Raw genomic sequence first — 27501 nt, 5'->3', positions numbered from 1 at the left:
ATAGCAATATCTAACTAGCATTTCGAGGATTTGAACCTATGTGCTATCCATGCAAAGCGTGTAACCATTATGCCCAAGGATATGCAGCTTGCTCGCCGTTTGCGCCATGAGGAATAGCTTGTAATTAGGCATCAAACCTTTTTGTATTTACGGAACTTCCAAGATTGGGAAGAATTTGAATACAAGCGTCTTTTGATTGTATACCCCACTCTGTGCATTGTATTGGGAAGAATTTGAATATAAGCGTCTTTTATTGTATACCCCACTACGCATTGTATCGTTTTAATTCTGTACCATGCGATGTAGCATTGGTCCAAGTTTTGTCTACCTTCTATTGTATGTATGTAGCCATTAGCTTGTTATTGTGAAAACTTGCTTACGTTAAGCACCTTGGCTAAGTGGGGCATGCACTTCCTGATGCATCCATGCTATGTGAAGCATTGAAGCAAGGGAAGACTCACTATTGCATGGCAAAAGCATCTACAAAGTCTTGAAAATGGCTTGGAATGCCCCCAAACTGGCTGCCACAAGGGCGCGCATTTGGGGCTTCCAGAGGCATATGGATGGACAAAATGCGCGCCCTTGTGGCAGCCTTTTCTAGTGCATTCCAAACCCTTTCCAATGGTTTCCAGATAATTTTAACAAGCAATAAGGATATTTTGTTTGATTCAATGCTTCAATTAGCATAGATGCATCTGGCAATCATCTCCCCTTAGTCCATGTAGCATAGAAATTTTGAAGGATGGTTATTGCATCTGTGAAGTCAGTCCTATACTCCAAAATGAGCTAGAGATTGCCACATAGTTTCCTCTTGTGATTTGTTATTACAACTTTAAGTATCTGGGCCAAGATGGGCTTAAGATTACCCCAAATGAGCAGCTAAAACATATTAATCTCGTCTTTTTGTTTTGCACCTAGGTATGCTCCTAAATGGGTCCAAAATCAGCTGCCTCAAGGGCGCGCATTTACCCCTTTCATTTGCTGATGGAAGGCCCAAATGCGTGCCCTTGTGGCAGTCCATTTTAGGGCCTTCCAAGCCCTTCAGTAGGCACATCAATAACTTTGGAAGCCTAGCATATAACAAAGTATGCATTTTAATAATTTTAATGCGTGCCAAACCCTTTAGTAGTCATATGAGAAATTATGGTGCTTCTCATACACAATGGAAGCCAAACATATAACAAATTCAAAAACTTGCAAGTAAGAGAGTCGTAGACACCAAAAAGTAGTTTCATTAAAGAAATCAATGCTTTACATGATATCCGGCTTTTGCTTTAGGATCTTTCGAATTACAATTTTCTGGCGCTTGGCCTTTTGGGGTGGCTCCCTGTTAAGTAAAGTGGTTGTGATTTCTTGGGTGTCATTAATCCCTACAGCTTGGTTCATGCCGACATGGGCGATAAGGCGCCCGCGAAAGTTAACACCGAAAGTGGATATTGCAAAATCTTTCTTTACAAGCACTACAAGGTTGGCCGATTGGGCAAGTGTTGTTAAACACAACGCCTTGGAGAGTGAACGGAGAGCAAAAATGTTGTAGCGACCATTGGGAGAGTAGTCGGCATGGACAAACACCACGACACCAGTCGGAAGTGTGTCGAGGTAGTGAGCAAGTGCCGCTTGAGGTCCGAACGGCGTCCTCCCCCCCTTGACCGTTGCGCCCAGGCGTCAACCTCCAGAACATCCTGCAAAACATAGGTTTTGTGAGATATGGCACAGAATTATGATATAACATTAACAAAATCATTTGTAACAATCAAATGTAAGTGAGCATCTATACCTCTTGTCTACGATCCTCCTCATCAGCATCCGGGTGCAAGTAAAGATCCACACTTGACTTCCCCTTTGGATCAAGCAAAACAGGTGTTGCAGCAGGTGATGGTGAATCCACTCTTGCGCATTTAGCCAAACACATGGCTTGCACCGCCACAAACTCCTCCTCAGAGACCTTGGCCTGCTCGGCCGCTGCCACCTCGGCTTGTGCGATCGCCACTGTGTCCGCCAAAGTATTCCCCATGGGCAGTAGGAGATCATCGTCATGGGAGGTGGTGGTATCAACCTCAAACTTGCCATGGGCATCGAGGATGGCGAAACACTCATCCATGCGAAGCTCAAAGGATTTCTCCAGATCGTGCATAAACACAAACTCCTCTCCACCCACCACAATGGAGGAGAAGTGGGTAATCTCTACCTTAGGGATGGCATCCCGAGTGGTGGTTTCTTCTGGTGGTCCCGAGGATGAACCAACAGATGGAGAGGCCTCCAAGTGGCCTTGAATCCCTACAGGGTAGGTCAAGGCAAGCGTCCTCTCCTCTGCGGATGAGTCAATGGCCGCGGGCTTGGGGTCCTTCACATCAACCAGTACCCCGCCGATCTGCAAGTGTGGTAGCACTACGTCAGGGCCTGTTGGGCACTCGTGAAGGAGGAAGATCATTATGGCCTGAACAGAGAAAAAAGTGTTTCCGATCCTTCCCTTACGCATTGTTGGCACATCATCAGCTTCAAGCCGCACATATTGTCCGGCGGGTTGTGCTATGGTGACAAAGCGTGCAAGCCGCTGATGAAATGGCCTGTCCCCTTGGTAGATGTGGAGGAGAAGGCCCTCAGGGACCCATTGCCCTGGCCGGTTTGGTAACTCAACAATGAATCTCCCCATGCACGTGGAAATGTATGAAGTAATGTGCTCAAGAGATTGAGAGTGGAGGGTCAAGGTGGTTTCCAAATCGGGTTGGGTTGTGAAAAATGCTTGAAGCTCAAGGCGATTTGCATGCCCAACCTCAATAAGGAATGCATCTAAAGCACTAGTAGCAGCCATGTCTTCTCTTTGCGTGATTGGGTATGCTAGGTCTCTCTGCAATGCTGGGATGAAAATGGTGAAATGAGGAGGTGGTCCCCCTTATATAGATATATTCCATCTCGAAAAAAAAAAAAAAATGCATTTAAAAAATAAATTTACACCACCTTAAAACTCAAGTACAACAGCTTAAAAATTTTCAAAATCTTTAATAAAATATCCAATATATAAATGATTAAAGTTACAAGCCAATTCACTTAGACAAGATGATTTCGTCTATAGCCCAATCTTTGTAAACAAGCATAGTGGCCTCCATCCGCCTTCCAATCTACACAACCAAAAAATGGGCAATCAAAATACAAATACCCACAAAAAATAAGAAAAGGTAGCTAAGCAAGCACAAAGCAGACCTTGCGTTGTTCCAGTTTGAAACTTGCATTGCCGACATCCTCGAATCCCATTATGACAAAGTGTTCCCGAAGATTGGCAAGAGTCCAATGCGGATTCACTGTAACCACCTCCATCTCCACCTCATTATTGGGCATGCGGACACGAATTTCAAAGGATTGAACCTCTTCGGCTGTCAGCTGCAAGGGTATCCATTTGCCACGTTTGTGCATCCACCTCTCGTAGCTAAAACGTGCATACAAGGTGCACCTTGCTTTCAAATACCGAAGGCAAAGCTGTGTGGGGGACACATTGCACTTATAACGGTCACCATCATGCAAACCGTCAACGTAGCCCCAATTGACACCTAGAATGGTGTCCATTGCATCTATGTCAACTTCTTTGCAAACAAACATTGTTGGTGTTTCTACAATCGGCAGAGAGCGGAATGCATGCACAAACAAATGAATGGGACAATGCCAACTGAGACCCACCGATCTGGTTGCCTTACCAAACTTTAGGGAGGCAACCAAACTTTAGGGACCCTTGGAAATCTTGCAGCACCTTGCGTTTGAAAGAAAGCAAGGCCCAATGGTCTGGAGTTGGCCATTCTGCACTCTACAATGAGGATGTCTCCATGGCTTCTAACCTACCATAGCTTTGGCTTGACTTCGGCACCATGACTTGTGGGAGTACATGAATATTCGCTGCTCGGTAAGTTTTTTCGATGAGACATTAGGAAACATAAGCTCCCCAATGTGAGCATGCACAACCATGAACGTGCCTGAGAGGCACTCAAGCGGCTGCTCCTTAACTAAGCTGGATGGAAAAACATCTTTATAAATGCCCTCAGTCAAACATAATGATCGCATAAATGTAAACATGACATATGCATGGGATAGCTAAACCATGATGACTTACAATGAGGTGCAAATTGAGTTGAAGCTCTCTTGAGGTGGATCTTAGGTGCATTGTACACGTGTTGCACGATGGCCACCATTCCGGACTTGGTTTTTTTGAATGCCAATAGTCTTCCCTTCCAATGACGTTCCAATACGCCTCGACATCGTACGCGATGAGGTCCAGCACGTGACGGTTGCATATAGACCCATGAACCCTTCTTGAATACCTATGGGATCCATACCTCCTCTGAATTTTTTGTGTTGTGCAACACAATCTCCTCTATCTCTGGTTTGGGCCGTCTATGCGTGTTAGCGGTGGAAATGCTTGGGAAGTTGGGCTTAGGAAGGGATTTGAAATGGGTGGGAGGAAGGTGAGGGAGAGAAGTCGGCAAGGCTGTGGGCTATTGTGTGTGGGTAATGTGGAGAGAGAATGAGGAGCTGAGGGGAGGGTGAGGTGAGCTGCCTATGGTGGCTTTGACAATGGAGATAGAGAAAGAGGGGAGGAGTGAGAGGTAGAGAGGATAGTGGAGTTGTGGACTATGGAGTGTGGGACTGTAGAGGGTTGATGGAGGTGTGAGAGAAGGAGGTGCTATGGAGAGAGGAAGAAAGTGGTGGAAAGCTTTTGGCTATGGCTGCCTTGACTGTAGAGAGAGAATGGGAGAAGAGGGAGAGTGTGGGAGAGAGAAAAAAATAGATTCTGGGGAGGAAAATTGACTTTTTTAAGTTAGTTTATGTTTTGGGGCAGTTTTGGAGGCAAATGAGTTAACTTTGAAACTTTTAAAAAAATTTCATTTTTTAGGGTTTTTAAGCATGCGCGTTTTTTTTTTTTTTTGGGGGTCCCTCCCTCTTTTATGACACCTCTTTCCTCCTATTTACCCCCCCCCCCCAGCCTACCTCCCACCTCTCTCTAAGAACCAAGCATTGAAGAGGGAGACAATCAGGCTGCATCCCTACCATCCCTCCCCCTTTAGGTGATATCCCAAGAGCCCTCTCATTGGTTCTCCCTTAAGCCTTCACTAATCAAAAAGGCCGAAGGAGAGTCCATATTTTTCCTAATGTACTACATGTGCTATTTTGTGCATTGCATACATGCATATGCATTAAAGAAAGTGCTCTGTCAACAGGTGGAGGTAGCTGAGGCTATCACCGTTGCTATTCCGTCGGCCTTGATTAAGAAGCAGCTTCCCATACAAGCTAAGTACGCGCTTGTGTTTGGCTTCAGTGGCCGAGTCTCCAATAGATATGAGTTGATTCAATGGATTCAGAGCCCGCATATTCTTGGGCAAGTTTTGGAGGCAAATGAGTTAACTTTGAAACTTTTAAAAAATTTTCATTTTTTAGGGTTTTTAAGCATGCGCGTTTTTTTTTTTTTTTTTGGGGGGTCCCTCCCTCTTTTATGACACCTCTTTCCTCCTATTTATCCCCCCCCCCCCCAGCCTACCTCCCACCTCTCTCTAAGAACCAAGCATTGAAGAGGGAGACAATCAGGCTGCACCCCTACCATTCCTCCCCCTCTAGGTGATATCCCAAGAGCCCTCTCATTGGTTCTCCCTTAAGCCTTCACTAATCAAAAAGGCCCAAGGAGAGTCCATATTTTTCCTAATGCACTACATGTGCTATTTTGTGCATATTGCATACATGCATATGCATTAAAGAAAGTGCTCTGTCAACAGGTGGAGGTAGGTGAGGCTATCACCGTTGCTATTCCGCCGGCCTTGATTAAGAAGCAGCTTCCCATACAAGCTAAGTACACGCTTGTGTTTGGCTTAAGTGGCCGAGTCCCCAATAGATATGAGTTGATTCAATGGATTCAGAGCCCGCATATTCTTGGGCATGAAGGGGCAATCGAGAGTACTTCCTACATTGCCAAAGGTTTCTGCTCAGTCATATTTAAAGACGAATCTTTTGTCTCAAAGGTCCTAGAGAAAGGTCCCCTGTTCTTCAACAGAACAACTGTTTGTGTGCTGCCTTGGGAGCCAATTTTTGACTCGGCAGAGTCCCTCCAGGGATTTCATCCAATTTGGGTCGATTTTGTGGGTCTTTTGAGCTGGCTCTGGGACAACATTAGGATGCTGGCCAGCCAACTGGGTACCCCATTGTTTGTTCCCAACAAAAGGGGTCTAGGCAAGGCCTCCAACAAGGTGTGCATTGGTGGTTGATATATGTCTAAGACCCCACCAAAGAGTATGGTGATAAATGTTGGGGGGGCTGGGCTCATGTCTGTTCCGCTCGACTACGGGACCTACTTTGGAGCCTGCTTCGGGTGCAATAAGTTTGGGAACTTTGCCAAGGATTGCCCCATGAAAGCTCATAATGATGCCACTCCTAAAGCTCAGGACTCTGCTTGCAAGGTTTACAATCATGCCCGAGTTGGAGAAGCAATTCAAGCCGACGGTGAGAAACAGTTAGAGGGCAATAAAGAAAGAGGAAAAGGGAAGGGTGCGGATTCTATGATCTGCGACAATGAGAACAACAAGGAGCAGGAGAAGCGATCCATATCACAGCATGCCCCTCCGCGTATCTCTCAAAGCGCGAAGGATAAAGCTTTTGTCTTTCAATCATCTTCACCGAAGCTACTTACAATAACAACCACGACGGCAGTTCAAGTCCCGGGTTTGAAAAGGGTCAAGCAAGTGAAAGAAGTGGCAAGAGAAACTAGGTCGTTGGAGGTTAACAATACCTCTAAAGGGAAAACCACTGGCCATGTGCTTGGTCCAACTTCCAACATCCCACTACACAACCCCTTTGAAACTTTACCGGGGAGGGAATCCCTTGACTTTGACAATGCCCCGTCATCTCCTATGATTAGAGATGCAGAGGCAGGGTAGGTTTCAGACGTTGAAGAACCTGTCCCTCTCTCCCAATGACTTCAACAATGCGAGATGATGTCTTGGAATGTGAAGGACATAAAAACTAAAGAGAAGCAAGCAAAGTTATGGCAATGCATGAAGAGGAGGAAAAGCATAAACTGCTGGTGTCTACAAGAACACCACCTTGACGCCACGGTCCCGAGAAAACAAACACTTGGTGAGCTGCTCTTCTTTTACGGGTTTGCGGTGGATGGTTTTAGCGGAGTTATGATGTGCATATATAGGGATATGTAGCCTAAAGTGGTCTTCTGCCACCCATCTGGGAGGGCTCTCGGTGTGTCTGTAAAGGTTCATAATAGCTTACTAACTATTATCAACATCTACGTCCCTAATGATTCCAAAGGCAGGAAGCTACTTTGGAATGATCTCTCCCAGTTACAAGGAGGGTGAATTCTGCGTGTTGGGAGATTTCAACACGGTATGCTCCAGGCAAGATAGGCAAGGGCCATCAAGCATTCTAGCTGGGGGGGAACGTCAGAAATGGATCACTCTGGAGGAGAAATGGGCCCTGACTGATGCTTGGCAGACTGGCCCTTGAAGGGATGACGCAGGCTTCACTTATCGTCCACCCAAGTTGCCTTCAGATTAGACAGGATCTACTTCTCACACAATGGGGATTTGGTGCCTCCCTCTCTTCAAGTGTAAGTTCTTGTGGATGAAAACCTCTCAGATCATTTTCCTATTCTTGGAACCTTGGAATTTACAATAGAAGAGATTCACCAGCCGCAAGGGTCCAAGAAACTTCTTGTCCCCGCTCCAAATCTCTTTGAAGATGCCCATTTTAAAGCCCTGGTATCTTGTCCTGCGGAAGAGCTAAGTTTAGACCTCAGTAGGGAAAGATCAAACTCACGGAAAAGATTTAGTAAAAAAATACAAACTGCTATTAAGAGAGTTGGACCAACACTCAAGAAGGCAAACCAGCATCAAATATCAGCTTGCTAGACAAAATACGAGGAGATTGGCCAAAAGAAAATGCAAGGCAAGGCCTCTGTCCAAGAGCACAGGGAGTGGCTGAAGATCAAACAGACCTTGCAAGAAAAAGACTTGGAGGAGACAAATCTCTTAAGGCTTTAAGCCGAGGAAACGAGCATAAGAAGTGAGGAGATCAACAAGAACACACTGCTTAGAACTATCAAGGTACGAAAAAGATAGGCTACCATCTCTTCCTTGATTAACAATCAAGGAGAATATATCAACAACCCTGACCAAATGGGTAAATTCATGCTAGACCATCTCAGCCAAATCATTGGAAAAGAGGACTCTCCAAGGATCAAGGAGGCCAGGGCAAAGTTGTTTGCGGCAACCCCATCCCTGGTAGACGCTAGACGCACAGAATACCTGGAGAGACCTTTTACCTTGGAGGCTCTATGTGCATGTGTGTCTCATGTGATTCAAGCGGGCTAATTCAAAACAAAGCTGCCCTTGAAGCCTCACAATCCCCCTCTCTCCGTGGGGACTCTTTTGAGCAAAGATGAGACAGATGCAGGTGAGCTCTCTCTCTCTCTCTCTCTCTCTCTCTCTCTCTCTCTCTCTCTCTCTCTCTCGTGAGCTTGCTCCATTGCCGACGTTCTCTCAGCATCTTGCGATGAAGTTGACGAGGCGAGATAGAAGGCCACATGGTGACGCCAAAATGAGCGGATCCTTCCCAAGATTCTTGAGGATGCATAGATGGATGTGTTGATGTGCTTGGAGACGATGGGCTCTGCAGCACCTTGCTGTGTACTGTCATTGTTCCCTTGCTAGCAGGGAGGCTGAAGATGCCCTGGACAATGCAACCGGAGATGGTTGTTGTATTGGCTATAACTCACCAGCTTAACAGATCTGCCGCAGCTTTAATGTCGTACATCGTGCTCTCTCTGATTCATGTAATTACCATCTCCAGCAGTCTCTCCACCGTCCCCCTTCCTCACCCCTTATATACTCTGCAACGAAGTCTCATGATCTGCTACCTCCTCTTGCATGCGAAGGTTCTCAGCACGCGCAATCTGCCTAGCTTCCTAGCTCTCACCTGCTATGTCTGCCAATTACTGCAGCCATCGACGGCCATGTAAGAGCATATAACTGCACCATATTATCCATTTTCAAATGCTTTGAAAATGCTGTCTACTACGCATTACCTGTACACGTCATAGTAGAAGTAGTGCCTGATGGTGCCTAGCTCCTGGCTCACAAGCGGTTTTTCGAGTCCCCCCTTATCCACGTGTCACACACTCCAAAGTTCAGGCGAGTCTCTAGGTGTAGCTACTGGTGTGCTGTGTGTACATGCCACAACCAGGGCTTGCCAAAAGCATTTTTCCTAACTAAAGAAATTAAGGGCACACTTAAAAGTTTACTGGATTTTAGGTCAAAATTTCAAGGATTTGGCGGTTTTTATTTACCTGTTTTTGCAAAGGCAAGCTCAAATCTAGCAACAACCTTGGCTGCGGTAAGTCTTAAGAATCGTGAGATTTAACAGTCACTGCCTTGAGCCAGAACAATCATCGCCCTGAGCCTTCTCACATGCAGTTTGGAGAGAGAGAGAGAGAGAGAGAGAGAGAGAGAGAGAGAGAGAGAGAGACGTACGATCTGGGCCTGTTCGATCTTCCTGGATTCGAAGTCCACGTCGCCGACTCCACACACAGGTCAGAGCTTCCCTCCCTCCCTCCCTCCCTCGCTCCCTCTCTCTCTCTCTTTCTTTGTGCGTGCTGCTCAGGGAGCCGAGACGTCCTTCCCACTCGGCGCTCCCTCAATAAAATAGTGAACACCTCGTTGAATCCACCTTGGCAAAGGGATACAAGTAGAGCCTCGCATGTCATGTCAGAATTCACTTGGTTCTGAGATCAAAAGCCAGCTCTGTGTTATGTAGCATCTAATGCAGACCACAAGTCTTTATGCCATCTAGGCGTCTAAGGTTGCTAACTCCGCCCCAAGAGCTCCCTGATTACTGTGTCATCGACTTGAGTTCTGTCTCCACCTTTGCGATGAAAGTGGAATATAGTTCTCACTATACCCTATCTACCTTAGCTCAAGAAACCAGTTGTCCCTTACTCTCGGGATGGTACTATTGAAGCATAGTCATAGGGGATGGAGACCGAGAACAAGGACGAGGACGTGGATGTTGCGGGATGTAGCAAGACTAGTTTGCCATTTTGGTCACACAGGGATGGAGTAAATCGTGATTTTTCCTACATGCATGAGATTGACCTAGAATCAAGAATGACAACACATAGACATGTTCACACATGCATTTAAACATGGTTTAGTCTTGTATAGTCCTCCTTGAGCCTTTGGAGTCGCTTGTTTGGCGATTTGCACTTTGCGGTGACTTTGATTTGTTCATCACTGATGCTTTTGACTTCAAATGGGCTTGATACTCATTCTAGAGATCCTCCACATGTAGGTGACCATGAGTGTACCTTTGGATGCGAGTTTTGACTCATAAATTGCCATTTTGACCATTTTGACGCTTTTTAGACCTCTGAAGGGTCTATCCATGATCTAATGGGGTCCCTGAGTGTCCAATCTGAGCTTTGCCATGATAGTCCTGTTCCTGGCACCTTGGTTGAGCTCTGGTTCCCGTTTCAGCTCTTTTGGACGTCATTTGCCCAAGATATGGCAATGTGACGCTTTGTCCATGTGGTAGTAGCTAGGTCTTGACCTAAACGGCTTATGTCTCGCTCTATGGCCTGGTGCCTTTACAAAAAATGTTGTCCTTGATGTGGTTTAGCCGCATGTCAATTTTGGTTCCATTCTAGATACTTGGCCAAAAATGGGATTAATTTTTGCTCTCTCCCGTATACGATGCCATGCTGCTCTATGACCCTATAGGCTTGTTTGCCTTGTTAGTCCATTGATCTTGGTTAGTTTTTGTGTGTCATTTGGATAAATCACGTGGTGCACTTCTGCATGTTCCATAAAAGAAGAGAAGTGGCTTGTTGCTAGTGGCAATATCACTTTAAAACACCTCTATGTAAGTGCAACTCCCGAGATGGCAAGAAGAGTTGCCTGCCTGGTCGCAAAGGGTCTTTTTGATTTGCTTAAGGACCATGGTAGTTAAGGTAGGGTTACATGACGAGAAGGAGAAGGCCATTGCGACGTTAACTGAGAATCTCTCCTACTACCTTGTAATCATGTCCATTTGCATGTGTGACTGTGTGTTTTCTCAAGGATGTAAATCCACTCCCTTGATCAAGGTAAGGACATGTAAGAAGGCAGAATTTGTTCTAGAGGATTATGCTTGACAATCCGGCTCTATGTCAATGTCATTGATGCTAATTTGAGGAGAACTAGAGCTCACAGTTGATGATGTATCAAGTAGAATGAAAGGTCGTGTAGGGTGATGTGAGGGGGAAGGAGTCGTGCAGATTGGAGGGGGTGGAGAAGGATAGGAGGTTGCCAAGCTGGAGTAGGGGTAAGAGGAGTGGAGGAGAGGGGCGAGTGGGAGAGCATGGACCGAGGAGGGTGGAGGCGTGGGAGTCAAAGGAGGGGGTGGGGGGTTTAGTGCGGAGGCAAGGTATGCGAAGATAAGGGTTCCCTTTATCTCTTTACAGCCATCAGTTGTGCAATATCATGGAGGTATCAATCTCAAAATTTTCACTTGTGTCCAATGGGGGTAAAGGATTGAACTATGTTCATTTTTATGGGATGATTATTGTGGCGAGAGAGAGAGGGAGGGATGGGGAGGGAGGGAGAGAGGGGCGGAATTCTCAAAATTTGATGGAATTGTCTTGCATGTGTGGTAATGTGTCTGTAGTCGCCTCAATGGGATTTTAAAGGGGGGCTTTTGGCCGTGCGCACACACCAATAGCCGTTCATTGCTCATATTGTCTTCGGCCTCGAAAATTTGGAATTCATTTATGCTCAACGAAACACTTCACAGGCTTCTATCTTGCTTTTCCTGGTGAAACGTTTCTTTCTTGCATGTTCAAGTTTTTCATGTGTTTTATTATTGAACTTATTGACAATTAGATTAAGCAGTAGCATATCTTTGCTTGTTTGCAGATCATTGGTTTTTTTCTCATATGTGCATGGTGATAAAGCTGGGTTTGGTCAGATAATTTTTTTTTCATCCCATTGCTACTAATCTCTTATGACTTTTTGTGCTGATATTGGTCTCGTTGTGTCATTTCCACTAAAGTTCAAGATTTTAAATATCTATTTGTGTGTGTACACATTGTCTCAGGTTTTGAGATGGGAATGAGCTTCCACCAGGCGGCATTGCAGGGAATGGACTATGCTGATTTACCTTATGTTGAAGACGTAAAGAGTTGGCCAGCGCTCCCCACTATGGAGGAGATTGTATGGGATCCGATGGATGAAATCGAAAAGGCTGTTTCTGATGGGCTATATATTGTTGCAAGTAAAAGTCTGAATCATCTATATTTTTAAAGGTTTATGAGGTTGACAATCTCAATACCCTCGTGTGTGTCCCAAAGGATCTTACACCAAGCAACGAAAGCCCCACTAAAGTCTTGATGCTTCAACCAACATTGTTGGATTGCGTGATCAACGCAACAATACGACTCAGGGTGAGTCAGACAAATGCAGCCAGCGAGGATAAAGTCTCCTACGGCACCAGATTTTGTGTGTCACCATGTATGGTGTTTACAACTGGCCACATTCTTGACAAGGATCTCGTGAATGAAGTAAAACTATGTCAAGGCATAGTAGTGAATGCTAATGGGTTTGATGCAACGGTAGCATTAAAAGGAGATGATGCAAAAGTATTCAGGTCGCATTCAAAGGCTAAAGATACGAATATTCTTTCTACAAGAGGTGAAGACATAGCTTGTTTCAAGTGTGAAGGAGATTTTGAGTCCTTACTTCCATGCTCTCCTAGTTTTGTGGCAGCTGACACAAAGATTGCAGTTTTGTCTTTCCCATTAGTTGACAGGTTCTTGAAGAATGCTGAAAAGGAGTTGTGCAAGGGAGAATGCAATGACACAGGTATATGGGAGCAATATTTTCTTGCTGTGAAGCCAATTTATGAGGAGAGATTCAAGCAGTATGCAAAGGAAAATGAAGTACGTGTTTCGAAAGCAAAGGCAACTAAGTCGATCATCAAGGAAGTAAGCAAAAAGGTGAAATTAGAGCTATTTGAAGAGCTACAAGGGACGTTTGGTGTTGCTCACATAGGGAGCATGCTATGCTCTGTTGGTAATATCATGTGCCTTAACAAGGCAGCCTTGGGCACTTCATGCTCTACGCTTGCAGGAAGCCCAGGAGCTGTAGTTATCCCACTCAGTAGGCCAAGAGATTTCATAGAAATTCAAAGAGGGGGCTGCAAGGGTTATGACCTAAATAGCACCACTTCATGTGACAACAAAGACTTTGTGGATATGTACATGTCAGAGGTCTTACATACATTACCAGCACTCGAAAGCAGACCTTGGCGCAAGAGGGATATTGAAGGCTTCAAGCATTGGCTAACTTGTCACAAATCAGCTATACCAGAGGGTTCAGTAGGGTGTGAAGCTTACATTTTCAGAAAACCCCGTAAGCGCAAGGCTTTGTTGCAATGAGAATTATATAATCAAAACCTCAGGTTTGTCTTGCTCAACCAGCCGTGTTTCTCACTTGAGCTCCTTTTTTCATGTATAGTCTGCTACAGAAATGTACAGGTGTGAGGGCTGCAAAGAGCTGTTGTTGATTCTCTAGGTAGCTTAAGTAGATGAGGATCACCCCGAAATAATGCCTTGTAAGTTCCTACCAAGTTATGAGGTAGTATGTTTCTCTTAAAGGAACAAAATCTAACTGATAGAATATCTTTGTTTACTTTGATGGGGTGAGATTAGATGATGATATCACGTATCTCTAGATGTATATGTCATTAAAAGAACACCCAAATGGAGAGATGTTAATTGTTTGGTGAAAGATGATTCTTAGGATCATTACATGTCAGTCGCCATTGTAATCCCCAGGCTAATCAAGTGACTTTGGTCAATGTAGATATCTGACATATTGTCTATGCAAAGCTGCAATGTGCCTTTGATCCATTCTACTTTTTGTATGTGACCCTGTTGATAGGATGTGTTCTCTCCCTTATGCTATGCTTTTTTTACGATCTCTTTTGCATTGCACCCTTAGTTTTGTCTTTAATCTGTGGATGTAACAACAATTATTTTCCTTGATTTAACTTGGATTATTTGCATAAAGACTTCTTATATTACATTCACCTTGTATCATACACAATGTTTTCTCCTTCATGGATGGTGCATGTACATACGCATACAATATACATGTGTGGTCTACATGCACACTGGTGTGCTTGCACTCATCTAGAGTACACCTGAAAAACACATGGAAGCGTGAGGCTACGTGGGAACACATGGAAGGTGTGGAGGCCATGTCTAGTCTCTCATCTTTCACCCATATGAACACTTTCATGTTCATCCTTAGAATCCCCCTTGGTAGGCTACAAGGAAGTGGCCTCTAGACATCTGCAAGGGGTCATGTGTTTCCCAATGCTTGGTGGGGCACAAAAAGGACAAACAACACAACTAAGCCCACAGTACAGACACTTCTTAATAGGGTTACCATCTAGTTTAGAAGTAGGACGTCGTTAAGTGAAAGAAGAGGAAGAAAGGGAACACACCCAGAGAGAGAGAAAGAAAAGAAAAGAAAGAAAGAAAGATTTTTAACGTCTATGTCAGGCCGAAATCGGCCTATGAGACAAATCAAATGTACATGGTGTGTATGTCATCCGTCTATCGGAAAGACAAATGAAACAAAAACTGATACAAAACTGAACTGAGTGTAGGTAGTGGGAGAGAGAGAGAGAGAGAGAGAGAGAGAGAGAGAGAGAGAGAGAGATGAATCTCTCAAATCGTTCATAGAACCCTTAGCTTATGTTAGGAGAGCAGTTGTCATGTTGCACGAGAAAGGATAGGCCAATGAACTGCCATAGCTCTACTCTACCCATTGTCTTAGGATTGGGTTTAAGTCACATGCTATTCTACATGGCAACACAGGTGAGTAACTACAAGGGTAATGGGTATTCTTCAAGGAAGAGATTTATGATGGTAGTAGGAATTCGTGAGCGATGGAGTTTGGACATAAATGGGGGCCCTTGTAGGTTGATGGAGGGGTGTGAAGGTCGTGGGTTGCATGAAGCTCTTATGGCAGCTCTTGCAATTTCATGGAAGAGGTGAGGTTGCGGGCTCCAAACAGGCTACTTACAAGAGCCTCCATGAGAATCGATTGATAGCGTGACATATGGCTGATGACAAGGGGTGCATTGGGTGTGACAATGGCTGAAGAAGAGCCTTGGTGGCTAACCAGCAGTTAGATGAATCAAAAACTAGGTACTTGCTTTAGGAGAAGAGAGTAGGGCTTCCATCCATGGTCAAGGGAGGAAGAACTTTTATGTTTACTACTTGTTGCAATTACCTATACTTAGTGTCAATGTAAGGGGAGAGGAGGTGTTGGGCAAAGTGCGTGCATGTGTGTGTTTGTACCATTGAAGCTCCCCTTCCTCTCTATGCTCTATCTATATGATCCAAGGGATCTTGTGTGTCTCCTCTCTCTATGTGTGTGTGTGTGTGTGTGTCTCCTCTGTGTGTGTGTGTGTGTGTCTCACACACACACACACACACACACACACACACACACACACACACACACACATACACACGAGCGTCTCGGAGGAGTGGAACACATACTTTACTAAGTACCGCCTTTTAGATAGCGCTTTCTTGAACATAATATAGCAGGTAATGTCTCCGAGCAAGCCACCTTGCCCCCCCCCCCCTCTCTCTCTCTCTCTCTCTCTCTCTCTCTCTCTCTCTCTCTCACACACACACACACACACACACACACACACACACACACACACATCCATCACTTGGTTGGGGGGAGTAGACGCATTTGTGGAAGTTTTTTATATAAACATCAATTGTGTGCTCTTTGTGTTAGGTGCAGCGGAATGAATGTTGAACTTTGCTCAAGATGAGTGCTCCGAACTGTGCTCAAGGTTCCTTTTTCTTATGGAAGGGAGAGCCTTGCATTCTTAATGAGAGAGTGAAATGGACACAAACAAAGTGAATGGACACTGTGAATGGAAGTGCATGAGACTGAGAGATAGAGAAGAGAATACGACACCAGAGACGTTGTAAAACCCTCCTCCGAAGGCCCCACTCTCGTCAGCGAGAGTGGTCTACTATCGATTGCATAAACTGGTACAATGAGGATGCATATGACTGATGCAAGTCTAGGCTATGTCGGTGTCGTCGACGGGGGTGACGAGGCCGACTCTAGGGCTGAAAACTGAAGGTATGTATCTGCTGTCCAAAAATTCTTAAGGTTGGAATCTGTTGCAAATCAAACGTTGAATTTGGGGCTGTTGAAAACGTTGATTCTCTGCTGGTCTTATGGCTGAAAACTGTCGGTGCTTATCTGCTGAAATTTGCTGATGCTAATGCTGAAAACACCATGCCCAAGGGAGGGCGATTTGGGGGTTTTGCTAATGCTAGGGCTAAGGAGGAAAAACGCTAGCACTGATGGACTTCTTGGCGATGAGCATTTGCTGAGGAAACGCTACCCAAGAGGGAAAACTGTGGCGAGGTATCTTGATGAAAAACGCTAAGGAGAGTCTTCTTTGCTTGGAGGGAAAACCACCAAGGGGGTTCTTGCTGAGAAGTTGCCTGTTGAGCGATGGAGCTTGTGCTGCCTCTTTTGCCAATTAGTGCTAGTCGAGGTTTGCTTATATACAAACTTACTCAATTTGCCCTACCTACTTTCTAACAAAAGTCACTTAAAAATAATAAGCGAAAAATGTTTCTGATGGGTTCTAATGGAAATCTGATGGTCATGCTGTGTGCAACCAGAGGATATGCATCTAATCAAGTGTCTGGACATGCACGGTCTGCGAACAGACTCACAAAAGTGCCAAATCACTTTCTATTCTAGACTGACTTGACTGAACTGAACCCTGATCATGCTGTAGCTTGTCCACGGACACATAGGGTTGGATGTGTCACGTGACATCCCCTCCTTTTCAAAGTGCGGTACTGGTACCAAACTGTATGGCGTCGAGGGAGATCGCCATTAGCATCCGGAATCTTGGAAGGGACTCTTCGTCGGCCCACTCTGATGTGTGGGTCGTACGGTACTTGAACTTCATAAAGGTCTGCAACGCTTGCTTCTTTGGGCCGCGCCGAAAGCGACACAAAGTCTTTTGTGGCTTTTGCAATGCTCCAACTTCGTCTAGAGTCATGCTTCTTCCTTCTTACGAATCTCCATGGCTGAAAATTCCTGAAACCATTTCCAACACAAAACCATGAACATACCTATTCCATGTAAAGTGATTGGAAAAAATCTCGTTTGTCGAACAAACTGTGCATGCAATGTAGATGAACAGAGAGACGGAGTGCCAAACCGTTCACCATACACACGCAAACATCTAATCTTGTCTTGTTGATCTAAATCAATCAACTGTGGCAATTCACAACGGAAGTGCCCATGCTTGGTGCTCATACTCTTGTGCTCTTTCTACGACTGTGTCGTGCCAAGGAAGAGACATGAAATGTGACTTCCTTGAATGCACACTTTTCAACTTTTCATGAACAATCCGTCTACCTCTATGCTCATTCATGAGTGAAACGTGCTCAACGTACAATATGTCATGCCTAGGAAAAGGGATCACATAACAACGCTGACTAAAATACAGGAAACGATCACGAATGAGACACTCGAACAATGTGTGCTGACTAATCATACGAACACATAGTACTTCCTGTAAGGGTTATTTGGACCTAGGCTCGAGAGCCAAGATCGGTTCTTCGTGTGTGATCCAATCTTCCTATGGGGGTTCTGTGGACCTCGACTCGAGAGCCAAGATCGGTTCTTCGTGATTGATCGAATCTGCAATGAGATTAGCTGCACTAGAGAAAGTATCAACTAACACATCATCCTTATGAACAATTACATCATCTTCATGCAAATCATCATACTTGTGATAAATCACATCTTGATCATGCAAATGATCATGCTTGTCTGTGTCATCCAAATCATCATGCTCGTTATCATGCTTATCATCATGCAAATCCTGTGTGTCATGCTTGGGAGAAGAAGAGACTAAGAATCTCCTTTTTCTGATTCTGTGCAAACTGCACCTACACAATAGAAAAAAGTCGCCACAACTCTTTCATGTGTTGGTCGCCCTTCTCTTGTCTTGCTTTGTTCTCGCGATCAAATTCTGCTTGTCTTACTTTGGCTTCCAAGCGTGCTTGCTCGTGCTCACGCGCTATGGCTGCCATTCTGTCTTGGTACTGACGATCAATTTCTTCCATTCTTTCTGCTGTTCTTGCTTCGCGTTCTAACTCCCTGTCCCTCATCATCTTGTCGAAAGCCTCCATAGGAGTTAGTGCAATCCTTGGCGTAGATGGGGAAGATGGAGGGTCGGAAAAACTTCCTAGTGGGGAAAATTCTTCTTCGCCTCTCTCATGCTCATCACCTCTAAGCGAAGTATCCATTCCGCTTCGAGTGATGACCATCCACTGAAGTCTTGGGTTCTTGTGGTCTTGGGTTCTTAAGTTCACTAGGAACTTGGGTTCTTGGGGGTCTTGGTTCTTGGGGTTCTTGAGTTCTTGAGGTTCTTCCTTAGCTTGCAATTTGTGTTAGAGAAGGATCTTCTCTTTACCTGAGTTCTGCTCTTTTCTGTGGACGCACCCCTTGGCGGCCTTGCGCTCACACCAAGGTTGCTTTTTCCCACCTCATGTTGATTGGCCGGCCGCTAAGTGCACGGTCCGCTCTCGATGAGTGAAAAGAGACACAAGGGGAGGGTGGACAAGCCCTTCTTTCTTGGGATTTCTGTCACTCTTCAAAAACACGATAAGGAATCGACACGTCCAAGCGAACTTGGGTTCGTGCGACCTCAACAAGCAAAAAAGAAATTATGTGGTTCTTGTGGTTCTTTCCTTGAGTGATACAGAACACTGCCAAAGCTCTGATACCAATGTAAGGTGCAGCGGAATGAATCTTGAACTTTGCTCAAGATGAGTGCTCCGAATTGTGCTCAAGGTTCCTTTTTCTTATGGAAGGGGGAGCCTTCCGTTCTTAATGAGAGAGTGGAATGGACACAAACAAAGTGAATGGACACTGTGAATGGAAGTGCATGAGACTGAGAGATAGAGAAGAGAATACGACACCAGAGACGTTGTAAAACCCTCCTCCGAAGGTCCCACTCTCGTCGGCGAGAGTGGTCTACTATTGATTGTACAAACTGGTACAATGAGGATGCATATGACTGATGCAAGTCTAGGCTATGTCGGTGTCGTCGACGGGGGTGACGAGGCCGACGCTAGGGCTGAAAACTGAAGGTATGTATCTGCTGTCCAAAAACGCTCAAGGCTGAAATCTGCTGCAAATCAAATGCTAAATTTGGGGCTGATTTCTGCTCGTGAAAAACGTTGATTTGGGGCTGTTGAAATGCTGATTCTCTGCTGGTCTTTATGGCTGAAAACTCGGTGCCTATCTGCTGAAATCTGCTGATGCTAATGCTGAAAACGCCATGCCCAAGGGAGGGCGATTTGGGGATTTCGCTAACGCTAGGGCTGAGGAGGAAAAACGCTAGCACTGATGGACTTCTTGGCAATGAGCATCTGCCGAGGAAATGCTAGCCAAGAGGGAAAACTGTGGCGAGGGATCTTGATGAAAAACGCTAGGGAGAGTCTTCTTTGCTTGGAGGGAAAACCACCAAGGGGGTTCTTGCTGAGAAGTTGCTTGTTGAACGATGGAGCTCGTGCTGTCTCTTCTGCCAATTAGTGCTAGTTTAGGTTTGCTTATATACAAACTTACTCAATTTGCCCTACCTACTTTCCAACAAAAGTCACTTAAAAATAATAATTGAAAAATGTCAAAAAATAGAGAAAATAGGTCTATGAACTGTAAAAATACTTCTGATGGGTTTTGATGGAAATCTGATGGTCATGCTGTGTGCAATCAGAGGATATGCATCTAAATGAAGTGTCTCGACATGCACGGTCTGCGAACAAACTCAAAAAGTGCCAAATCACTTCCTATTCTAGACTGACTTGACTAAACTGAACCCTGATCATGCTGTAGCTTGTCCACGGACACATAGGGTTGGATGTGTCACGTGACACTTTGCATCATGTTTGTATGACCTTCATGTGTGTAATCTCTATTTTCCATCTGATTCTATTGACCATGATGTATGTAATAGGTATTGAGATTCCATACTGGCATGTGCTACAATTATCGTCTATATCGAGTAAAAAGAGAGATTGTCTTATGTGTGGGCATGTCTAGTGAATGCATGCATTATTACACAAATGTTTGTATGTTTGTTGATATATTAACTATCAAACTAAAGAAGGGAAAGTGTGTGTGTGTGTGTGAGAGAGAGAGAGAGAGAGAGAGAGAGAGTGAAGGTAAAGATCAATAAAAGTAAAACACATTCCCTCATATAGGCATATTGAAAAGATAGTGGTAGCGTATCACATAAAATCCAAGATCGTGAAGCTTCAAGAAGCTATATATCACAATGGGTGTTCTTTTTTTTTTAAAACCTAGCAAGGTGAGTGAAAATATATTTATAGAGAAGAGCTTCACAAGAAAGGCAGAAAAGCCTTGGATACATGGAACATCAAAACAACCTACTTCATAGGCTTTCATCGAGGGGCTTTGTTAGATTGGACATCTCCCACATCAGCGTGAAAGGTATATAAAGCTCTCTTGATGTCTTTTTGGGACTCCATCGGGGTAGGGCAATCAGTGCTTGATGGCTCATGTTTGGCCATTTGACATAGAAGCTCATTGTCCATAGCGGTTACTTGCTCTACCAATATAAGAGATAGGGCAGCTTCGTCGTCCTCATCTTCTTCCATTCCTTCCTCTTCTTCTTCCAACAAGGCAAGAAGGGAAATTGAATTGACCTTCTTCTTACCACATTGGAAAGAGGAGACACTGTTGGGAGGTCGTGTGTTGGGATGAGAAGAGGGTTCTTCGGGAGCTTGAGTGTCAAGAGGGCGGCTTGGGGGCTTGATGGGAGGTCTCTTGTTGAGCTTGAGGAGAGGGGGGATAAGGGAGGAGGTGCCAAGGCACCTTTCTTGCTGGGGCAATCCTTGATGAGATGACCTTGAATCCTACAGTGGAAGCAAGCATAAACACATTCTCTCATATAGGCATAGTGAAAAGGGCAATGTATCGCATAAAATCCAAGATTGTGAAGCTTCAAGAAGCTATATAGTAAAACGGGCGTTCTTATCAAGCTATACAAAAGCGATAGAAGTTAAGGATTTTCTAATAGCCTTGATACTATGACAACCACCTTGAAACTATTATATATGATTGTTTCTAAGATGCACTCTCACCTAACTCCACAAGGTGTTCTATATGGTTGCACTCGCAAATATTTGTGCTACACATCCCACATTTCAAGAGTCCACACGTTGGGCACCACATCCACGGGAGGGACATGAACAATTATTACCGAGTATCGAGGATTGAGGATTGGTCACCACAAGGAAAGTACAAAAGACAATGTGATAATGGAGAGTAGTATGTCTTATAATAAGTTGGAACCACACACTAAACATAGTGTCAAGTTAGATTGTGCTAGGGTTCTGCTTTAGAAAATGTGTATCTCGAGCAAATTTTGCCTTAGTAGATGGTTTATGGTCTCTCTCTCTCTCTCTCTCTCTCTCTCTCTCTCTCTCTCTCTCTCTCATCGATATCAATAACCATGCACCGAAGGTGGAAAAGGGCATACAAAAGGATTAAGCTGATCAAGGGTGAATTGCAAAAGGACGATGGAAATGGTCCTATATACTATAAATAGTTGGGTACATAAGCAAGTTGATCAACAAAGCAATAGGATGAAAGATGAAGTCATGAAATATTATGTTGTTAATCAATTTAGATTGCATATTCCCTAAAAATCTACATAGTCCTACTCCTCCCCATTGCAGGTGCCAACAAGGACTAGGTATCGTGTGCCATGTTATCACCCGACACAACATCTACATATCCTATCGTAGTTGCTCTTGACAAGGGTGGTTGAGTTCCTAGCACAAGGGTTGGTCTTTTGGCATTCCTCCCTATTGAAACATATGGCATGATACTAATGTCGAGAAGAATAGATTCAAAGTTGGTGGCTTAGTGCTGCTATACACTTTGAAATCTCAAACTCAAAAGAGGAAGCTTAACTTACGTGCTATAGGACCATTTGTGATAAATGCAATTTCTAAGAATGTTGTTGTACGATCTGAAGACCTTGATGATACTCTTTAGGCTACCTACATTAATGGTAGTCAACTTAAGAACTATCATGAGTCTTTCTCAGATAGAATGCTAGCTAAATTACATCAAGTAAAGCAAAAGAAGCACCATGAGCAACATATTATAATACAAGCCAACGAGGAAGACAAAGAGAGGTTTGCAAAACTTCCAGGTAAACAAAAAGAGATTAATGCTTTTCATGCAGTTGTTGAGGGGGTTGAGTTTGTTCCAGCTGCAAGAGTTGAAGTACAACTTTTTGTAAAGGAATTCACTACCATTACCAAGAAAGCGTTCCTTAACTCTGGTGCGAATGCTAATCTTATGTGGTGTTCACTTGATAAACCCTAGTTGCTAGAATCGTTGGAAAAGGTCAAATCTTTCAACAATGAAATTACTCAATGCCTAGGTACTCTAGAAGTTGCCTTAAGCATTGTTGGACTAACAATGACTGTTAAGTTAGAGGTGCTAAAAGCTAAGAATAGAGTGAGCGGATTGGGAGCTCGCTGCTGTTGCTACCCGCACTCTCCCCCTCGCCATAGCTGCTCCCCCCCCCCCCTTCCCTCCTCGCCATCGCTGCCTCCCCTTGCCCGTCGCCTGCTTCCCCCCCCCTCCCCTGCTGCCCAACGCCCTACCCGCTCTACCAACCCCGCCGCCCAATCAGCCTGCCCGCCCAGCCAACCACACCGCTCCCCTGTCCCGCCGCCATCCTTTTGCCTGCCCTCCTTCCTGCCCACAGCTTTTTTGCCCTTTCCCCGCCCGCCTGCATTTTCGGTTTTTAGCCTTCCCTGCTTGTCGAGCCTCGCCGATCACTTTGGCGTGTTTGGTCCAGCGGAAGCCTCCCCCCTTCGTTTCTTCTTCACAGCAGCAGACACAGATGGAGGCTCAAGCTCCACCGCAGAGGGACATCACTGAAGCTCCCATGCCCGACCCCGCTGAGCCCACCATTCGACTTGCTCTTTCACCGACAGAGCAAGCGAGCCTAGCCGCAGAGCTAGAGCGCCTGCAGGCGACTTCTGTCATCTGCAAGATTCTCGGCACCAGACCAAGCAGAGAAGAGCTGCGTGATCTCTTCCAAGCCCGCCTTCTCGCAGAGGTGGGCAAGATCTTGGACGTTCAGATCCTCGGACGAGGCTACTACCAGATCGAGTTCGAGACCTCCGAGATGGCGTCCAAGGTCATCGCCATGAGTCCATTGACCATCCGAGCAGCTCGAGCCCACTTTTGACAGTGGAGACATAGTTTTGATCCTGCTTCAGATGTGCTGGTAGAGAAGGCAGACATCCCCATCTCCGTCTGCTTTCTTGGTTTGCGGAGGGAGTACCTACCTCTTTTGTCTAGGATAGGCTCAGCGATTGGGACTCCCCTGGAGACACCTCGCACGGCAGCCTCAGTAGCTGCCAAGGCGGCCGGCATTCCCTCAGTTCGCGTTTTGGTTAGGGACACTCACACTCTCCCGAAGGTCATCCTCCTGCCTCGTGTGAGTGGGGGTTGGTTTAGACAGCGTGGAGTATTCGGGCCTCTCGAACCAGTGCTTCATTTGTTGACAGATGGGTCGTCTTGCGAAGGCTTGTCCACGGAGGAGGCCTCGACCTACACCACAGACTCAGCCCCAGCCTGCAAGGGCTGGCCAACAGCCATAGACAGAGACACAGAGCACACAGGCAGACCCACCCTCCGAGCTTGGGGCTCCAGCGGAGGAGGGATGGCAACAGATACGTGGTCGACGACGGCAGGGGCCACAGTGGCAGCCTCGCACTCAGAGTGGTCCTCAGGTGCCTGCCCAGCAGCAGTGGGTTCCCACGGGGAACCGTTCCGGTCCTCTTGAGCAGGATGAGGTCCGTGCTCCAGCCCCCCACTCAGCCCCCCACTCAGCTTCATCCTCGACATCCCCTCCTCCCTCCGAGTTTCCCCCCTTCTCATCATCCCCCCCCGCCTCCTGCTCCCGTCGCCTCTTCTCCTCGCCCCTCTACCTCTTGGAGCAGCGTCCGAAAAGTGAAGATGGATTGCCGGACACACTATAGTTTTTCACCTCTTTTGGCCTATAAGGCTTTGTAAAATACCTTTTGTAAATATGAGGGGTAATCTAGGATGAGTCGGATGTTTAGACGGCACTAGAATTATTTTTAGCTTTTGGGCGTCCAGAATGTGAACGGGCCCAATTTTTGTAAACCCTAGGTATAAAAGTCACTAGTTAGACTTTTTGGGGATACTTTTGACACTCTTTAGTCTTAGCAAGGGTGGAGAGCTTGGATAGCTGGTGGAGAAGAAGAAGTCAACATTGTATGCTTTGGCTCTGATGTAAATATTGAACTCTTTCATTAATGAAAAGTTCTATCATTTTCCCTCAGATTCGCATGTGAGTCTCTTGCAGATCTACTTCTTGTTAGTCTCCTGTACACCTTTGAATGCTTATAACTTGTGTCTATGGTGTTTGAACTAAGATTTGACACTACCATTGTAATGTTGAGCTCAAGAGAATCAATCTATGCAACTTTCATCAAATTTGGCCAAGTCTATAAATAGGCGCAAACAGTAAATCGGTCCTACAGATAGTAAATTGACCCTGCCAATAGTAAATCGTCCTGCCAGGAGTAAATCGATCTGTCAATCAGAGTGCTATGGTGCCATCTAGGGTGCCTTGTGGGCCTTATGACATGTGAAACTTGCTTGTAGATGACTCTTGGTTGAGCCTTCTTCCTTGATAGACATGTCAAAGGGATAGAGAGAAGTTTGAGAGTTAGCTTGATTGTTGTTTTGGAGTTCAGTATTACTTTAGTCTTTTACTTAGGGGAATACGAGGGTGACGCCTTGTATTTTGAGTTCCGTCTCTTGTGGTTAAGGTCATACTTCCTTTGGTTCGACATAGATGTGGCTTGTGTGGTTCCAGCTATGCTATGATAGATTTGGCATTCGACATGACGACCGGAGCAGCCAACAATGAGATCTGGTGGATTTAGTGCTTCTTCAGAGAGAGGTGTGAGTAGTAGGCTTGCATTTCATTGTGCATTGCACTTGTAGAGGTTTGCATTGGAAGGTTAGCGCTTTCAAAGACGTATTTGCTTGGTTGGGTTGATTTCTCCATTTTTTATTGATTATAGGAGAGTTCTACTTCCCTATGTTACCTGGATAAAAGGCCATTAGCTCATAGCATTAGTGTATGCTTGTGTGGTGGGTTTTTGTAACGTCCCCGACTCGTCGTCTGGGAGAGCTCCTCACATCCACTTCGTATCTGCCTTGCAAAGCGAAGGGACGAAATGAGGAATTGCCCTTGAACTAACAAAATTTCTAATGAGGTCTTCTTGAGATCGCATTACCTTCTCGTAATCAGAAGGCGCAATGCATCTAGGAACCCTTGGTTCATAGAGTTGACGCTTTTTATCCCGTTGAGTACGAGGCACAGCCGTCAACCTTTCCCCTAAGGTTGTGACGACTATTTCTACCGCTCTTACGTAAGTTCCACTTGTGGAAAGCATTCGACTTATCGGGTCCACCTGTCCCCAGTGACTAGCGTTACCGCCAATCCCTACTTTCCAGCCCACAACTCACCCTTCAGCTTGTTAACCCTTCAGCTTGTTATTTAATTACTACCACACTGTTAGCTAAATACAAAAAGTGTTCGTTAATTATTTTATGGCACACGTTTATTTAGACAACCCTTCAAACATCACCCATACAATTATCAAACAGTATCTATCAAGACAGTTTCTAACACGATCAATGACTTCAATTCAAGACTCTTGCCACTAACCATGGACTTTCCTCTGCCTAACCAATAGAGCCTTTACAAAGGTTTTTCTTTTGCTAACCACGAAGTGCATAACTTCTCGCTACCCGCGAGGCATCCCGCTAACTGCGAGGTTCCTCCAACATACAATCAACAACTTTTCTTCATACAAATCTTCAAACATTCAAGCAATTTCTATTACTAAATCAACAAACAGTTTATCAAACAATCTCTTTTTTTCTCCATGAACAACCACATGCTTGTTTCGCGTGATTTTAATCACGTTTTTAGACAATTTAAAGCTAATCCTAGGCTAACTGCTAGGTCATCATCTGTGCAATAAATCATTTTAAATTAACTTACCGGATCAATCGGACATTCAATTATGGCTTGCACTGGAGGAATTTGGACTTCCACAAGAACGGGAGAAGAGTTTCTTCTTCTTCTTTTTCTTGCCAAGAGAGAACAAGAGAGTAAGCGAACTTAAAAATCAAGGGGCAAAGTGCGAAGATGGTGATGCAGATGGAGATGGAGAGCTTGCGGGAGAGAGAGGGCTCTTCAAGAGGTTTTTTTCTTCTCCGACCGAGTTTCAGTGTCTCTAAAGAGAGCTCTAGCTCTGTGTGTCTGAGAGTGAGGGTGAGAGGCCCTTTATATAGGTTTTTGGGATGGAGAGGGAGCTCTAAGAATAGCAGAAATTTAAAGTTACAAGAGTGCACGTCTTTTTGGTTTATTTATTATTATTTTTTAATTGTTTGGCACGCGGCGCAGATCCCAATACGCGGATTCGAACTTCCTTTTTTGAAAAAGTTTCAGATGAAGGATCTCTATTCTTACCTTCTCTCCTTGACTTTTCTAAAATTACTCCCTCTTTCCATAAATTAAGCCTAAAGCCTCTTTAGTCTTTTTCAAAGTCAACTTTTATTTTAAACCATAGTCTAAAGCCTTTAATTTACCCTTTAACCTTAACTATTGATCCTAGATATACAAAACACCGTAACTAATGATTTCCGAGTTCGATTGACGAGTTGTAAAGTCCTAGAGTGTGTCTTTCGACGTCATTAAGTCTATAAGAATATTACCAAGGTCAATTAACTTTTTTATCGTGCCGCACAAAGCCGCACAGTAATTTCGGGGTCTCTTTTAATTTATCTTTTATTTTGTCATAAAATAATGTCTGATTTTTTATCCGACCCAAAGTCTTAATTAAAATGTGAACTTCAAAAAATATTTTTCAAAACAACTAAATGATTTTATTGATAACGGTCAAGCATATTACAGTGTTGAGCTTTCCATTGGCGTTATTACCAGAAAATCATACTTACGCCAAGATGAATCCCTTTTGTTTAAGCCTAATCAAAAGAGTGTGTGTTAGTTTAGCTCCTTTGAAAGCAATTTTAGAGGATTTATGACTGGTTTTGGTTTGTTTCTATGGTTTTTGACTTGAAACTCTTTACTTGAGAAGTTAAGATTAGATTACTCTCGTGTGTTGAGACTTTACTCCCAGTTTAGTTTTGGTCAAGCCTTTGCTCTCATTTTTGTGTAGGTGTATGGTTTATTGCATATTTTTGCTTATGTATAGATGCATTTTTCTCTGTGTTTAGATTTGAG

The 27501-nt window shown here is 44.7% G+C and overlaps 1 protein-coding gene and 1 long non-coding RNA gene across 2 annotated transcripts in view; one reads left to right on the top strand and one right to left on the bottom strand.

The window, feature by feature from the left end:
• Positions 1-13934, top strand: part of LOC147445895 (uncharacterized) — a 29459-nt gene extending 15525 nt beyond the window's left edge. The window contains exon 3 of the long non-coding RNA XR_015189815.1: positions 12112-13934. This is a non-coding gene — a long non-coding RNA (uncharacterized LOC147445895). The remainder of the gene's footprint in view (positions 1-12111) is intronic.
• A 6403-nt stretch (positions 13935-20337) lies between these two features.
• The window catches only part of LOC147445894 (uncharacterized), a 42579-nt gene continuing 35415 nt past the window's right edge, over positions 20338-27501 (bottom strand). The window contains exon 5 of the mRNA XM_086524648.1: positions 20338-21034. Coding sequence (XP_086380774.1) covers positions 20561-21034 — 474 coding nt within the window. The 3' untranslated portion in view covers positions 20338-20560. The remainder of the gene's footprint in view (positions 21035-27501) is intronic.

Source organism: Adiantum capillus-veneris, chromosome 12 (assembly GCF_014529385.1).
Source record: "Adiantum capillus-veneris isolate H3 chromosome 12, ASM1452938v2, whole genome shotgun sequence".
Lineage (NCBI taxonomy): Eukaryota > Viridiplantae > Streptophyta > Polypodiopsida > Polypodiales > Pteridaceae > Adiantum > Adiantum capillus-veneris.
Note: the sequence above shows the minus strand (reverse complement) of the source record. Positions and strands in the feature narration are given on the sequence as shown.